The sequence below is a fragment of the Falco punctatus genome, assembly GCF_963210335.1.
Source record: "Falco punctatus genome assembly, chromosome: 4".
Taxonomy (NCBI): domain Eukaryota; kingdom Metazoa; phylum Chordata; class Aves; order Falconiformes; family Falconidae; genus Falco; species Falco punctatus.
In genome coordinates this window covers 46,232,812-46,249,646 of record NC_137583.1, presented here as the reverse complement: position 1 = coordinate 46,249,646, position 16,835 = coordinate 46,232,812, and the positions used below count along the sequence as shown (strand labels likewise).

Genomic DNA, 16,835 nt, shown 5'->3' with positions numbered 1-16,835 from the left:
ACGGCAGGCGCTGAGCCAGCCACGCAGCGCCTGGGGCAGAGCACGAAGGGGCCGCATCCTGCTGTCAGGGAGGGGCGGCATCACCAGTGTGCTGAGCTCCTTTGCAGGGCAGGACCAGCTGGGCCCACCAGCACCCAAACCACCGGCACGGCAGCTGAGCCAGCTGCGCCCCGGACAAGCACCGGTGCCATGTGGGAAGCACTGGGGAGTGGGGGTTCCCCATGGGGCAGGGCCGACCCTGTCGAGGGGCAGAGACCCACTGTGCTCATCTGCCCCAGGGATGCCAAAAATTCTGGTGTCCCCGCGATGCCACCCTGCAGCCCACCTCCCAGGCACGGCCCGCCAGCCGCCCCGCGTGGAGACTTTGGAAATATATAGTAACAAGTGAGCGCAGGCAGCAGAAGTAGCAAAGCATATGGTAGGTGTTGGAGTTTATTCCTGTCGGTGAGTGTCAGCAGCGACAGACGGCTGGGGGTGGCGAAGCGAGAGATTTTGGTAGGTGCCCGTGCAACACCACCCTACGGACGCTACAGCTGTGGCGAGGGTGGGGACCCCGATGCCCCCCCGCTGCGTGCCATCGGGGGGGCACTCGCATGCGCAGGGCAATGCTCTCCTGGCACCAGTAAGGCACAGCTGGGGGCTGCACCCCAGGGACATTTGGCATCAGCGGCACCCCCAGCCTCGCTACGCTGGGCAAAAGCCGCAAACAATTTGGCCGTTCCCAAAAGAGCAGAGCCCTGTGAGCCCCATCCATCCCAGCTGAGGATCACCCACCGGATCCGGAGGAGGATCCAAGGTGGGCTGGGGGCTGCTCCCTGGGTCTGCCAGCACAGCCAGTGACCCCGCTGCCACCGGGGGCTGGCAGGGAGCTGCCTGCTCAGCCCTGCCTGGCTCCTGGACCTTTTGGCAAACTGGCCCAGTAGCCAGACCCGCTCCCACCACCTCTGCCAGGAGCTGCGGCGGGCAGGCGGCCAGCACCAGTGGGAGGGGAACAGATTGTCCGCAAAAAAGCGCGTCAGTCCCCGAGCAGCAGCTCGGAGCAGGATCTCCTGTGGGTTTATACCCCAGTTTGCTTCAGCCCGTTGGGAGGGCTTGGGGGACATGGTGTCCCCTGCACAGGTCCCCTGGGGTCTGGTAACGCGGGTGCTCACATGGGGTGGGATGCATGGCTGGCATCGCACCAGCGGGTCCCTCCTCCGCTGCCCATCCCAGGGCAGGGAGCAGGACCTGCCTCCCCTATGACCATGTGGAGCAAGAGCTGCCAAGAGGAGGGTGATGCTTTACTGGTGGTCGGGCTACCGGTGGCTTCCCCCAGCGCCTCCGTCTCAAGTCCCCACTGCTCAAGTGAGGGACACCCAAGCGGGGCTGGGATGGAGCCGGGCTGCGGCATCGGGAGCGATGGCAAGATGAGCCAGGAAACCCAGAATTAAGCTGATGCTTCACCTCCAGCTCCTGCTGCCGTGACAAGCGGAGGTGCCAGCAGCGCTGTTTAAGGACCCTTCACCAACACCCTCTCCAGGTTTCTCAGCTCCCCTGGCCCCACCCTGGGGATGAGGGGGGCAGAAGAGGTGAGCCCCCACCCCAGCAGAAGAAGCTGGTGGGCTGCCAGAGCAACCATGCTGCCTTTGGAGCTTCCAACAGCTGCCGGTGCTTGGCAGCTCTGGCATCGCTCCAGCATCGCGATGGTCTCACCTGGCCCCCTCCCCAAGCATCCCACCCTGCCAAGGGACAGCCCCGAGAAGCACTCAACTGAGCACACATCCTCCCCCTGGCACATGTGAAATGAATACTCGGCGAGCAGCAGCTCACCTGCTGCTCCTGTTCCTGCTAATTGCAGTGTTCTCACTTCACACTGATGTGCTTGATAAGATTAGTGATTACGGAAATCTCATATGGCAATTGGATCGAATCGGGAGCTGTGTGAGGGAAATTGGACTGAGCTGCAAATAGGGATTAATTATAACCTGGCAGCGCTGTGGTCTGACGGTTTGGATATGTATTTTTATGTATTGCCCAGTGTGACCTCTGGCTTCGTCACAGGTGTGAGGGCTGCTGAGGGCTTCACCTGCAGCAAGGCTGCGCTTGCTGCCCGCCGGGCTGTCGCAGGCTCGGGCAGGGGATATGGGCATGACAGACCCCAGGCTGGCACTCCTGGTGCTGTGCCGGCACAGATGAGCACGGCCAGCGGCATCTCCCCAGCAAGCTCAGCCTGTCGGAGCTCCCTGCCCTCCCTGCTCTCTGCCGTTATCTCCATTACCATGGCAATGCCAGCCGAGCTCCCTGCAGCATGTCCAGCCGATCTCTGGGCACTGCCTCTGCCATGCAGGCTGAGTGGTGATGGCAGACACGGTCCCACGCCTGGCGTGCACCCCGCTCCCATTGTGCCCCGCCAAGCCCAATGGCTCCGGAGCAGGCAGGGGCATCAGCACAGCCTGGACAGGCCATGGAGCTGCCACTGCCCTGGGAGAGCGGAGGGAGGGAGGTGGAGATGTGTCCCTTTGCCAGCACCCAGAGCATCTCCCAGCCCTCCCCCACCCCGGCACTCCAGGTTGGGCCGGGTGCCCCTGGCCGCAGGGGGACCCCTGGGCTCAGCCAGAGCCCCCTGCGTGGGAGCCAGCGTGTGGGTGCAGAGCACAGACCAGCCCGTGGCCCTAAATGCTGTATCGATTGGCGCCCGTCTGCACTGATATTAAAGGGTTTGCCAGCAGCTGCTGGCGTTTAACAAATCCTCCTGTCTGCTTTGTTTATGCCGGTTTTTTCCTTCCCACCTGGGCCTGTTTGATGCTTTGGGCATTTTGCAAACATTGTGAAGGCAGCATTTAAAACTCCAGCAGGCAGCTAACAAACAGCAGGTCACTGGAGACAGAGCAAAGAGGCAGGGAGAGATCCCTCACCCTGCAAAGCAGCATCTGCCCTCGTCCTCATCCATCCTCACAGCCATGCGCTCCCCCGATGTGGTCCTGCGTGCTCCGTACACCCACCCTGGTCCCAAGCCTGTGCTGGCTCCAGGGACTTGCATTAATTTCTCCTCTGCCAGAGGAGATGTGGAGGGAGAGTCCGAGGTGATGTTTCCCATCTGCTCGCTGCCTTTCCCTGGCTGGGGAGGCAGGATCTGCCCCCAGGTCCTTGTTGGATTGCCAGCCTCAAAGTAGCAGAGCAAAGCTCAAATGAAACAGCAAAATACACAGGGAGCGTGCACCCTGGGGCTGGCAGTGACAGCAGCACTACCTGCCCTGGGGACACCCCGGCGGCTGCTGCCACTGCCCTGCCGCCTTATAGCGAGCTGCCAAGCGCCACAGGGCTGAAAAGGAGCTGCAGGTCATCCCTGCTTGCAGCGGACCCCTGGGTCTCCCAGCCCGGGGGTCTTGCGTGCCCTGGAGGAGCAGGGACCGCTGGCTGGCAGGATGCAGCCCGTGCCTGGCCCACGATGCTGGGGTGCAGGAGCCCGGGAGGACTGCAAGGGGGGATGGCTCTGCTCTGGCTTTCTCTCTCACCCGATGTGACTAGAAGGGATTGTGGGATTCAGTTCAGTTCTGTTTTCCTCGCAGTAACAGTGGGAGTCTCTTCTCTTTGCTTTAAACCAGACACGCTGCCATGGAAGACAAATGCTTGCAATAAAGCAAAAGAGCGTGCACGCCGGGGAGGCCGATGCTCGCGTGCAGCCGGCACTGCCTGGGGCACGCTCGCCGCTTCCCTGCCGCACACTCATGCCCACCCCACGCCCCTGCACACCCGGTCCCACACCCGGCACATCCCGCTGGCCAGTCCCAAGTGCCCAGAGCCCCACGGCCCAGTCGCTGTGGGCACCTGGCTGGCCCCAGAGCAGGACCCTGGTGCAGGACCCCCTGTGCAGCCCCCACCCCCTCCCACAGCTGACAGTCGGCGGTGGGCACAGGGCTGTTTCACTGCTCCCACAGCTGCAGCCTCCACGTCTGCCCCAGGAGGTGGGGGGCTCGTAGGGGCGGCTGCCACCAAGGTGGGGGGCACACGGGCGCTTGGCAGAGCCGTGGCCCCGCTGCAGGGCACTGATGGGCGGGGGGGTTTCACCCTGGGTGGGAGCTGGGTCGTAGTGGCCCCAGAGGTTTTTCTCACCCTGGATGGTTTTCTGTGCTGTCTGATGGCCAGATGCAGTTGCCTGTTTGCCGGCCTGGTGAGTCACGTCCTGGGGGAACTGTCGCACTCGAAGGTGGACGGTCGCGCTCGCCGGTAGCCAGCCCATGGCGTGCAGCCAGCCCATGGCACGCAGCGGTTTGACACCTTGGCCACAGCAGGCATCACGCCCCACTGCAGCCCCCCAGCACAGCAGGTGCTGCGGTGGCTTCGATGTCACCTCCAGCACTGAGCAACCCCCCAGCCTCTTGCCCCTGGCCCCAGCACGGAGGGAGAGAGACACACCCCCCCCCTCGGCGCTGGACCGGGCAGCCAAGGGTTGCCAGGCAACGGGAAGATGCTTTTTCTGACCAAACCGGTAAATCGGCAGCTGAGTCGGAGCAGAGCGGGATAGGGGAGTGACATGGCCGGGCTGTGGCTGCACGGGGGGCACTCGGGGCTCCCCCAGCCCAAAGAGCATGCAAAAATCTGGGGAGGAGAAGCAGCCATTGCAGCCCCACTCAGCCAAAAGCTGCTCCGGCCCCAGCCACTGCTGAGGACCCCTGAGCATCAGCTGAGGACAACACTCAGACCCAGGACCCCCTGCTGGGTTGGGGGACAGGGCAGGGACAGGGTGTCCTCCTGCGGGGACACCCTTGCTGGCCTCCTCCCTGTGGAGCCCTGGCCCTGCCACATGGCCCGTATGAGACTGAACCCCTAATATGCCCTCTCCCTCCCTCGCCAGCCATCACTTACGCAGCTAAATGAGCTCCAGGCAATTTTCTCAGAAGTTGAGCCCTTGCATCGTGGGAACACAGGACTAAAAATAGCCGAGGTCTGTGTGCGTGTCTCACCCAGGTGATTCTTGCTCAGGAGATAAGGGTAAAGGAGGCAGCAGCTGCCACTGGCTCCTCCACATCCAGCCATCTCCCTGCCTCTGCCTCAGCTTCCAGCATGGATCATGCTGCCCAAATGTGTGCTGTGCCACCCCCGGCACAACCCACGGATGGCTGCAGCCTGGGGACCCCCGGCCAGAGAACCCCCCGGGCAGGGGAGAGCTCCCAGGGCTCGAGCATCCCTCGGTGTGGGCAATGCCGGCGCTGGGCAGAGCCACACTCGCTCTCTCGCCTTCAGCCTCCAAGGGCTGTGCTTCACTTGGGCATCCTCTGTCCTGAGGGGCTGTGTTGTGCAGGGGGGTTGTCTCCCCCTGCTCCCCACCCCCAGCCACCATCAGCATCTTCCAGTTCAGAGGCTCATCTCCGCCCGACCCCAGCCCTCCCAGGTCCAGCCCAGGCTGCAGAGAAGAAGCCGCATTTCCTTCCCACAATGAGTTGATTACAAATTCAGAGTTAAATCTTCCCCCACAAGATGCCCCTCTCCACCCCAGTGCTTTGAATGTTGAACACTTTCCAGGGATTTTTCGTGTGTTCAGGCTGACCCCATCCACTCTAGCTCAGACTAACTTAATCAGCCTCATTTTATTACTAACTGCTGTAGCTTTACACCTCTAGAAAAAGCACTACTTAAATTATTGGCACCTGCCAAGCTCTCGCCACGCTGCTTTCTCTGCCCCTGTGGGGGCAGGAGGAGAGAGGGCGGATCTGTTTAGTGCTCCCAGCCTTTATTTCTACCAAAAATGACAAATTATTAGAACAGTGGAAATTAGAAAAATGGCATTTGGGTAACAGACAAACCTCCCTCTCTTTTTTTTCCAGCAGCGTCTGGTTAAAAGCAGATCTGGAAATGGAAGGAGGGGGGGAAACCAGGGTAATCATCTGCTGAATGCCAACAGCCAGGCAGGGGGTGTCCCTGGAGGGGCAGGGGAGGGAAATGGTCCAGGGGATGCCCCGAGAGCAGCTCATCCAACACCCACATCACCCATGCTGTGGAACACTTGGGAGACACGTCCTGGCAGAAACCATGGGGTTTATTTTCACACCAAAACACTGCTGCAGCAGATCGCCGCCACCACACAGGAGCTGGCCAGAGGTGCCGGGGTTCTGAGGGGAAAAGGGCTGTGAAGCTCAGAGAGCAGCAGGGAGGGCTTCCACCCCGCACTGCCAGGGGGTCAGAGCTCAGCTGTGCCCCAAATAGCCACCCAAGGGCAGCCCTGGGGCTGGGGGGTGTTGGGTGCCCAGGGAGTGCAGAAACATCCCCGCATCCTTGACCACCAGCATGGCCAAGGAGGAGCGCTGGGGCCAGGCAAGGAGGAGGAAGGTCTCCTGTGGGGTGTGGGAAGGGGCTCTCCCTCACTGCAGCCCCAGCCCCACACAGGAGATGCTCTGGCTCAGCTCTGCCCCAGCCACCACAACCCTGGGTACCCCCCAAGCAGGAACAGACCTTTCCCCAAATCCCCACCTCTCCCCAGGAGATTTGCTCCCACCTCACCCTACAGCTGGTCGGCAGCACCAGGAAAGAGCTGCTGAAGCACTCTGAGCCCCTGCAATGCTGTTGGAAAAGGGCAGCACCCTCAGGAGAGCAGCTGCTGCCCTGTGGTTGGGCAGTCGGGGGGGGGGGGGGGGGGGGTCCCACCTCTGCTCCCCCACCCCTCTACTGCACAGGGAGCCAGCAGGGAAGGTAACAGGGCTCGGGGATGCCACAGCCACGGCAGTGAAAAACAAAGGGAACACCTCAGGGGAAACCAGGAGCCAGGGCACCACTTGCATCTGTTTTAGAAATTACTTTATTGCACTAAAAAGGGGAAGTAATCTGTAAATAAACATTCCATTCATGTATTAATATATTATTTTTTTTCCACTCCAAAAATGCATCATTAAATCCAGCCACAGAAATATCAAAGCAGGAACAGTAGAAAAGAGCTACAGGGGAGGAAAGACGCAGCCAGGCCACAGTCCTGGCTCCCACATCACCCACCCACTCAGCACAGGAGCAGGGCTCACAGCAGCATGTCCCAGGGCTCAGCAGGTGGCCACATGCCACTTGGCTCCAGCAAGGCAGCCCTAGGACAGGCCAGGGTGGGGAGGACAGACAGCACAAGCCCCCAGGCCCTTGGGTCTCCCCCCACCCACCCACCCACCCCCCGGGGCCAGCCCCAAGCCAAGGAGCAGCCTGGGACCCTGCTCTCAGTATCCCCCTTCCCCAAAGGCACACAGCTTTGCCATGGGGGATGTGTCACCCCCCAACCCTCTCACAGAGCACCAAAATCTTTGCCCAGCTCCTGTTCCCCCTCTCCTTACAGCCTGCTGGGTCCCCCTCACCCCAGCAGTGCTGGGGTCCCAGTGGTCCCTTGCAGGCGGAGCACCCCGGCGAGCAGGGGGGGCTGGCAAGGGGCACACCGGGCTGTGGGGCAGCAGCCAGCTGTGTAGTGTCCCCTTCCTGCCCCAGGTCTGCTCAGGGGCAGGATGTTTGCCCCCAGCCCAGGGATGTGACCCATCTCCCCCTCTGCAGCGCCCACATCTGCCCCCCCACCCCCACCCCAAGCAAGCCTGGGCACTCGGGGGCTGGGGAGCGCCCCTCATGTTGGCTCCTGGGGGAGCGGTGGGAAGCCTCAGGTGGGACACCCCCCCACTCCACCCCCCAAAGGAGGGACGTGTCTGCTCCTTTACATCCTGCACGGTTTGATTTCAGCCACAAGCTCAACAAACAGCCACGATCACCCCAAATCCCCCCGACATGCAAACACCACACTATCAGAACCATGCCTCGCGTACCTGAAACATATTTACAGACAGAAGTAAAACACGCTGGGAAAGATCAGCCTCAGATATAAATAGCCAACACCGAAATGTGCCATCTGTTGCAAAGGACAAGGAAGGAACATCAACTGCCACCGACAGAGGTTAACACAGAGGGACACGTGTGTGCGTGTGTGTCCACGCGTGCTGCAACAGGCAGGGACAGGAGCGCTGCGAATTCTGCTCCCTTCCATGGAAACATGCAGAGCCCGATGCAATGGGTAACACCACACCGAACAACAACAAGGTTTATCCACCCGCAGAAGTGCCCTGGCCGGCATCTCTCCCCCGCTCCCAGTGCCTCCGGCCGGTCAACCAGGATGGCAGGGAGGGATGGGAAGGGGTAAGAGTATCTCGCTCCCTGGCAAAGGGAAACTGCTGAGCCAGGGACTGGGGGAGCTGGGTCTCGCTGGGCACAGGGGCTTCGTAGCCCCACAGGAGATGTCCCTCCTGCCTGGTGGGAGCAGCTGCTCACAATCCCCCGAGGCCCCACAGGTGAGGGAGGGCAGAGGGTAGGGGAGCCTCAGGCTTCCCCCCTGCCCAGGGACACCCGGGGATGTCCCCAGTACCAGCCAGACTGCCAGCACTCAGGGAGAGCTACCCCTGCCACCTTGGCTTTTGTCAGCAAGCACGGCTGCTGGGACACTGCCCAGGGCCACCTATGTGCCCAGGGCGAGGGGTGCCAGGCCCCGCTCCCCCCCCCCCCATGGCAGTGCCAGCCCCCAGCATCTCTGTCCTGCAGGCAGGGGACAGGCAGTCTCCTGGATTTGGTCAAACCCAAAGCCCCTGAAGCTCCACAAGCTGTTTCCCTCTGGGGATCAGCAACAGGGGACACTGCTGGTGGGAGCAGCAAGGGTGCCCTGGGAGGCTGTGGGTGTCAGACCAAGCATCTGTGCACATCTGCACAGTTCCACAGAGCTAGGAAGAGTCCAGGAAAGGTTCAAAACCCACAAACCTGACTCATCCCTGACGGTGACCTCCCTTGGCCCCCTCTTGGGTCACCTCTGCAGTATTTTCGCAGTATTTTCTCTGCAGTTTCGAAAACTAGAAACTTGTCTTTTAAGTTAAAGCTCAAATAGATGCTATCACCTGACTCCAGGAGCTGGGGCTTTGAGAGAGGTGGCAGTAAGTATGCTACAGAGATCTACCCACCTCCAACCTTCATGCTGGCCAGCTGGAGACCGTGGGCACCCGGGAGGGAAGAGCCCAGCAGGTGACACACATCCTTCCCAGCAGAGATGGGGCTGGTGGCTCCCTGCTTCCTGATGGGCTCCAGGAGACACAGCCCCAGGAGGAAGCAGAGGGGAAAGGCTGTGGCTGCCGACCCTGCTGTGGGAGGGCTGCAGGCAGCACCGCTCCTGGGGACCCCCACACTGCGCCACAGCCCCATCCCTCCTCCAAGGGGCCCTTCCAAACCCTCCTCCAGTGGGGCTGGGGGACAGGGCCAGCCTCCCTGCCTCGCCCCAGCCCCACAGGCAGGCAGGCTCCCTCGGGGGCTGGCAGCAAGCACCTACAGGCAGGACAGGAGGGTGGTGAGTGGCAGCTCCTTCTCCCCCAGAAGCACATCCCGCTTAAGGCTGCTGCCCTTGTTGACCACCTTGAGCTTCAGGGACATCTTCCTGGCATGGCCGGGGCCCAGCCCGTCAAAGAAGAAGTCCTCATTGAAGATGGGGTTGCGGCTGTTCTTGACGATGGTGCTGCGCTGCTTCTGCAGCTTCCCGGGGTTGAGGCACAGCGAGACACAGCAGTTGATGCTGCGCACGTCGAAGAGGGCATCGTAGAGGTCCTCAGCAGAGACAAGCCGCACACGCAGCCGGGCGTTGGAGGGGTCGTACTCAGCAGCCAGGCGCAGGCTCCCACCCCGGCTGAGCCGCAGGCTGTGCTCCCGGTCACGGCCGGGCGGCAGGTCCAGGGGCAGCAGGGCAGTGGGCGGCTGCCCCCCAGCCGGGGCACTCCTGGCGCGGCGCTGGGCGCTGGGGCTGGTGTCAGCTGAGCTGTCATCGGTGGACAGGGAGCTGTTACGGGCCACCGAGTGCTTCAGCTTGATGACCTTGGACTGGCTCTCCTGGCTGAAGATCTTCAGCAGGGAGACCGAGCGGGAGAGCAGCGGGGAGCCGAAGGGCGAGGACTCGGCCGAGGAGCACGTGTCGCTCTCGCCACCACTGAAGTAGCGGCTGGGGTGCATGAGGGCTGCGCCCAGGTCGGTGGGTGCCCGGGGGCTGCTCTCGCCGTTGAGCTTGGCTCTACGCTGGGTGCTGGGCGAGGTGGCCGGCGAGGGGCAGAGGCTGCTGTGCTCACTGTGGAAGAGCGACTCTTTGCGCCGCGTGTGGGGGCTCTCCACCAGCGTGGCGAAGCCGTAGGAGGTCTGTGCCTTGGGCACGTAGGGCAGTGACATGGCCGTCTGCGCCTGCGGGTCCACGTTGGTGCCAAAGGCCCCCTCGGCCGTCCAGTCCTCGGCACTCTCGATCTGGATGATGTGCCGGCCGGCGGCCCGGGACCGTGACCGGCTGGATGGCCGGGGGCTGCGCGGGGACTTGCGCCTGGCCAGGTCCTGCTCCGAGGCAGAGGGGCCCAGGGTGGGCGCTGGGGGGGTCTCAGAGCCCTCGGCCTCAGCAGGTGCCGCGCTCAGCTTGGGCGGGATGAAGAAGTCGGGGATCTTGTCGGGGGTGAGGACGTTACTGTAGCGGGACCCCCGCGGGGAGTCCTCCGAGCCCCGGGACCCGCCGTTCTCCGCCACGCCGCGCAGCCGCTCCAGGAGCCACATCTTGCCGCCGGGTGCGGGGCTGGAAAAGACCCGAGGGGCAACGCTGTCACCGGGGCCGGGTACCGGCAGCCCGGAGCCGTTAGCCTGGGGGGTGACCGGCAGCACCGAGAGACCGGGACCCGCCAGCCCAGGGGGAACGTGGACAAGGATGGGAGGGACCCGGCCGCGCCGAGGGGCACCGGGACCCGCCAGACCGGGGGAGCAGAGGGAGGGGGGGGACCGGCCGCGCCGAAGGGCACCGGGACCCGCCAGCCCGGGGGAGCAGAGGGAGGGGGGGGGAACCGGCCGCGCCGAAGGGCACCGGGACCCGCCAGCCCGGGGGACGGTGGACATGGCGGGGACCGGCCGCGCCGAGTGGCACCGGGACGCGAGGGACACGGCACCGCCGGCCCCAGCGATGGGACGGGGCGGCCGCGGCTCACGGGGAGCCGCTGCCAGACGCGACGCGACGCCCGAACCGACCGAGGGAGGGACCGACCGGCGCCGCCGCGAGCGGGAAGTTGCCGAGAGCCGCCGCACCTGAAGCGGAGCCGCCGCCGCCGCCGCAGCCCGGGCGGGGCGGGCGCGGACGCGCTTTTATACGGCGGCGGCGGCGGCGGCGGCGGCGGCCCCGCTCCTTCCCCGCGCCGCCGCCGTAATCCTCCGAGCGCGGCGCCCCCGCATTTCCCCGCGCCGCGCCCACCGGGATCGGGACCGGGATCGGGACCGGGACCGGGACGCTGATGCTCGGGGGGTGCGGAGCCGCGGGACGCCCGGCCGCTTACCCACGGGAGCGCCGGGGCTGGGCTGGGACTGGGGACAGGGGGCCGGGGGCTGGGGTGCAGCAGCCCCATGTCCCCCCCTCCGGAGTCCTCCCGCCCTAAGCGCGACCGGGGGTCGATGCCGGCGGGGCCGAGCCGCCCCCCCCGCCCCGGCGGGGCTCATCGAAGCGCTGGACAAAGCCAGCAGCTCTCAGGGCGGCTCGGGGCTCAAGGGCTCGCTGAGTGCCTGAAGTGGTTTAACACCGAGCCTGGAGGAGTCGGGGGAGGCAGTGCCACATGGCATGCATCTTGCCAGCACCCACCGGGGACAGCGCTGGGGCAGGATACGGCCCGGGTGGTGCTGGGGACACCGGTGGAAAACCATCAGGAACATCCATGGGGCATCACTGCGGGCCCCCAGTGTGGCAGGGGAGGGACAGGAGGCTCAAATCCAGGTGATCGACCTCAGCCCAGGTACCGGGTGGGTTTATAGCCTCGGGGACAGGGATGCACCGTGGCACGGACCGGGGCCTGGCTGCTGCCCTGTGGCTGCAGGGATGGCATCGTCATCCCACAGCGGTGCACGGCTGTGAAGAATGGCTGGGAAGGAGAGCCTGGCGTGGTGGGCTCCTGCTGCGGGGGCTGCTGCAGCCAGGCAGCGACTGCCAGAGGTGGGAGGTCTCGGCTCCCTCCGCATACTGACTCCGAGCTGATAAAAAAAGAGATAGCCAGCCCTGCCGAGCCCGAGCGAGGGCCAGCAGCCAGCTCTGCCTGCACCTGGGAAAGCTGGCAGGGGCGAAGGTCCCCAGGGCCTGGGGGAACAACCATCCTCCCTCTCTGGAAGTGAATTGCCCTCCCCTCTCCCTGCACCCGCTGGTTTTGCCACATGCCCTCCACCTCCCGTGCCCAGGCCTCCCCCAGCAGCGAGTGGGTGGCCCTGGCAGGGTGAGCGCTCTGGGTTATGGACTTGCTTGGGATGTTGCTCTGCCTGGGAGCAGTGGCTCAGCCCAACTGCAGACCCTCAGCAAGAGTGAGCCCCTTGCACAGTTGCCCCTCACTGGCACGGGACCAGACCTGGGGGAAGGTGCTGGGACCCTCTGAATGGGGCATGTGGGGAGCAGGAACCAGCCAGGACCTGGAGGGGTCTGGGCAGGAACATGTCTGGGGCTGTGGCGGGGAATGGGGATGGTGGTGGCCCGGCTGGACCCTGGGCTCGACACTGCAGTCCTCAGTCCCACCAGGAAGAAGAGGGCAGATGGAGCCCAGGAGAGGAGGATGAGGCTGACAGGAAGGGGAGGCTGGTGAACAAAAGCTTGGTGTTTGCTTTTCCTCCACCCTGCACAACGGTGAGTAAACAAGGTGCAGCAATGGTTGCCGTTCTCTCGAGATAACAAAGGGAGCTGGAGCTGGGCCAGCCCTGCCTGCTCAGCTCGGGGCCAGGTCTCGGGGCACAGAGGGAGCAGGGTGCTCGGAGCTGGCAGCTGCCTGCATCGAGCTTCTCTGGGTTCAGCTTGGGGCAGGACGTCCAGGTTTGAGGCAGGAGAGGAGCTACAGCGGTTGGGCGGAGAGACGGAGATCCTGGATGCCCCATTTCCCAGTGAAGGGATGGGATGGCAGGGGAAGACCCCGTGCTCATGGCCGGCGCTGGCACAGGTGCTCACATCTCAGGCACCTTGGGGACATGGGCTGTGCCGGGAGCATCCCTTCCCGGCCGTGCAGGCAGGGCCTGGCTCCAGCCCCACTGCTGGCACTGCGCTGCCACAGCCACGGTGTGCGGTGGGAGCTGCCAGGCCCCAAGCAGAAATGGGCAGGGCCAGCAGAAAACCAGGTTTCCAGGGCCTCCAAAATGGGCTGTGGACCCTCGCTCAGTGCCCAGCAGTGTGGAGCCAGGAGGGGTGTCTTTGCTGGCCTCCCCCTTGTCCAGGACTCTCTGTGGATCTGGGCAGCGTGCAATGCCGGGAGGGGACAGCTCTCAGGGCTCCAGGCAGAGTGACAGGGAGTGGGACAAGGGGTAGGCAAGATGGAGAGGGGTCCTTTGTGCTGGGCTGGAGGCTGCTGGAGGCTGCCGGAGGCGTGTGGTGCCTGGCATGGCCTGGGCATGGCACCGTGGGTGAGTGATGCCTGGCTGGGAATGCTGGCAGGGCTGGGGACACTTGGTAAGGCTGGGGATGCTGGCAGGGCTGGGGACACTTGGTAGGGCTGGGGATGGTGGCAGGGCTGGGGACGCTGGCAGGGCTGGGGACACTGGCAGGGCTGGGGATGCTGGCAGGCCTGGGGATGCTGGCAGGGCCGGGGACATCGGCAGGGCTGGGGATGCTGGCAGGGCTGGGGACAGTGGCAGGGCTGGGGATGGTGGCAGGGTTGGGGATGGTGGCAGGGCTGGGGATGCTGGCAGGGTTGGGGACGTGGCTGGTGGAGCTGGCAGCGTGCTACCACCTGCTGGAAGCTGAGAAGGAGAGAACCCTGCGAGGGGAAGGGGCTGGTGCCAGGACTCCCGGGCTGGAACGGCCACCAGCAACACACGTGTCACTGCCCAGGTCACTCCACCATCGCCCAGCCTCGGGTGGCACCCTCCTCCCTGCCCCCGCCCAGCAAGGACCAGTCCAGAGTCGAGTCGTGCTGGGGTGCAGAGCGTATGGAAAGAAATCCAATTTCAGACAGGAGCACTCCCTGGTGCTCTGACTGCATTATTCATGTCCATGCTTAACTCAATCAAGGCCTCATATTTGTTTGAATTTTATTTTTTTTTCAAGAACACTGCTGTGCTGCTCCCAGCCCACCTCCCCCTGCAGGGTCCTGCCCTCATGCCAGGCGGCCATGGGGTGCTGCCCCACAGCGGGACCTTGTCAAGAGGGGTCACCAAGCCCCTGCAACACAACCCTACGACCTGGGGCTGGGGGCCAGAGCCCCCAGCACCCCATGGCCATTGGCACCGCACACCAGCCTCAACCAAAGTGGTTAAAGCCCTAAAATAAACACCCCGCCAGCCCTTCAGGCACCTCCTGGCAGAATCCCCGGGGCCGAGGGGCCACGCAGAGCCAGCAGCAGCCGGTGGAAGGCGTGGGTGTCGAAAGTCTGGGCTCTCACTGCCTTTTACTGCCTCTGCCATTGAGGGAACGGCGCAATTATCTTTGCAGATGCGTTACTATATGACAAAAAATAGCAGCTGAGATGGAAGCGCCACGTCCCTGTAGGCATTCAACTATCAATGGAAAATTACACATTCATTACCGGGCTTTATTTAGGGGCTTATTTTATTCATTGACTCAGCCAGCACCCAGCCATCCCAGCAGCTCTGTCCCAGGAGGGGCCATCCCCAGTGAGGGCTGAGGGTGTCAGGGTGGTCCTGCTCTCCGAGGTGGGCGCTGGCGACAGCATCGGGACAGGCTGCCAGCACCCAGCTGGGGCAGGACCCCGGAGCCGGCTGCTGCCAGGGTCGGTGCTGGACCCGCAGGGGGGCTGCTGCCCACCCAGTGCATGTGCCCGGCACTCGCAGCCCAGCCATGCTGCTGGGTTGGAAAGCCTCCCACCGCCGGGTGCCAGCAGCACCGGGCAGCCTTCTCCCACCTCTGCCAACTCCAGCCAAGCGCCTTTTCTACCTGCTGGCAGTGCAGCGGGGAGCCGTGCCCAGGTCCACCGTGGGGGTCTCACTCCACTGGCTCTGGGCTGCTCAGTGCCCACCTGGCTGTGGCAGCAGCTGGCTCAGAGGTGGGTGGCTACATCCCACCCTGGGCAGCAGTGGGAGGTGAGCCTGCAGGCAGCTGGAGCAGGCAGGGCAGGGAGATACTGGGTGTGAGGAGGGGATGCCGTGCAGGACCAGTGCTCTGGGGCCAAGCCCTGGGTGCTGCAGCCCCTCTGGAATGGGGCGGGGGGGGGGGGGGGAGATCCACGTGCAGAAGGGGGACAGGGTGACACAGTGGAGCAGAGACAAGCGTGACCATCCAGGACAGGGCATGCTGCCACCACTAACATGAGACCAGCCAAGAACTGGTGGTGATGGAGATGCTGTCCCAGTCCCCCCTGCATCCCTGGCCCCCTTGAGCCCCTGGGCACAGGAGGCGGCAGCAGCCATGTCCCAGCACCGTGCTCAGGGGCAGCATGAACAACCCGGGCACCTTGTTCATTTCCAGGTTTAATTAGAAATGTATTCCAAACCACAAACCCACGCTGAGCGCTGGACACACTGGAGATGGGGCCGTGTATGCCATAAAAACCTGGCAAAGCCCCGAGCCAGCCAAGGGGGTCACCAGGGACCGTGGGATGCCTCTCCTCCTGCATCCCCAGCCTTGAAAGCCAGTGCCGGTAGCTCGCCCCTGCCCTGCGCCTTCCCTGCAGCAGCTTCGTCATAGCCCCAGCCTGGGGAGGGCTGTGGGGGCTCGGGGCCGCCGGGAGCCTCAAGTGGCAGCCGCTCCTGGGGAGAATCCAGCTGGAAGTGCGGAATCAACAGGGACATCCAGCAGCACTGGCCTCCAGGAGCCATTTGTGCCCAGCCCCATTGGCAGAACCAAGCCACCACTGACGGGGCGCCCCCATGGACAGGGGCACCCCCCAAACGTAGACAGGAGAGAGTGAGGCAGGGAGTTGGGTCCTGAGTAGCAGCTCTGGGCAAGAGGCACAGCTCTGTGGGCAAGGGGCTGGTCCCCTCACTGCCCCTCATATACCTGTGCACGCACGCAGACATGCACACACACACACACACGCACATGGATACACACATATGCACACGGATACACACACACGCCAAGCCTGCTTGCCCCATCTCACTCTGAGCGCCCTGGGACAAGGCTCCTGGCACTGGTCCCAACCCCCTTTGCTCCACCATCATCCAGAGACCAATTCCTGGCATCAGGATGGAGCCGGAACCAGCACCGGGGGCAGCAGCACCGGGTGGACAGTGCTGGCAGGGGGGCTGGCAGTACCAGTGGCTGGGTGCACACAGCCCCATGCAGGCAGGGCCCCCAGGCAGGAGGGGGACAGTGCAGCCCCACAGGGATGCCCACCGAGGCCCCCTCCATCACTGGGGTGAGCTGGGGGCAGCCCCGGGCAGGAGCAGGCACTGCTGCCCGAGCTGGGTTTGGGCTCCATCCCTCTTGGCGAGGCTGCCCACCAGCTCCCACCCTGGCAGCATTTCACCTGCACGCGTGGAATAAACGTCTGTGTCCAGCTGGGCAAGGGGCCCCACGTGGACGATGGAGGGGAGGCAGCGGTGGAGAGGGGGGGCCTTCGGGGCCAGGGACCTGACACCCTGTTGGGGAGGGGGACAGGGAGCCTGACCCTGGGGTGTGTGGGGGGCTTTGCCTCCCCCAGAGGCCAGGCACAACTGCAAGAGGGGAGTGCAGATGGGCCCCAGCTTTGCCCCAGGGCTGGGGTGAGTCCGGTGCCAGGGGAGTGGGTTGGGGGCTCACGTACCCCCAGGCATCACTGCTTCCTCCGGACAACCTGGCGGAGGTGCAGCTCGCTCTCCGCGGCCACGATCGGCTGCTCATTCTGCCGGTGGTGGCTGATGAGGTGGCTGATGCTCTCAAACAGCACATCCTTGGTCCTCAC

At 64.0% G+C, this 16,835-nt stretch overlaps 2 protein-coding genes across 3 annotated transcripts in view; both read right to left on the bottom strand.

Annotated features, from left to right (window-relative positions):
* The window catches only part of C2CD4C (C2 calcium dependent domain containing 4C), a 32,546-nt gene extending 17,382 nt beyond the window's left edge, over nt 1–15,164 (bottom strand). Inside the window, exons 1-2 of one of the 2 annotated variants that reach the window (XM_080383808.1) lie at nt 11,027–15,164; nt 1–10,567 (exon numbers count right to left, since the gene is read on the bottom strand). The exon at nt 1–10,567 is cut by the window's left edge and continues 12,898 nt beyond it. In XM_080383808.1, coding sequence (XP_080239934.1) covers nt 9,295–10,548 — 1,254 coding nt within the window. In that variant the 5' untranslated portion in view covers nt 10,549–10,567; nt 11,027–15,164 and the 3' untranslated portion in view covers nt 1–9,294. The other variant, XM_080383807.1, reaches the window with a different exon arrangement.
* Nucleotides 15,157–16,835, bottom strand: part of SHC2 (SHC adaptor protein 2) — a 6,063-nt gene continuing 4,384 nt past the window's right edge. Inside the window, 1 exon segment of the mRNA XM_080383801.1 lies at nt 15,157–16,835. Coding sequence (XP_080239927.1) covers nt 16,707–16,835 — 129 coding nt within the window. The 3' untranslated portion in view covers nt 15,157–16,706.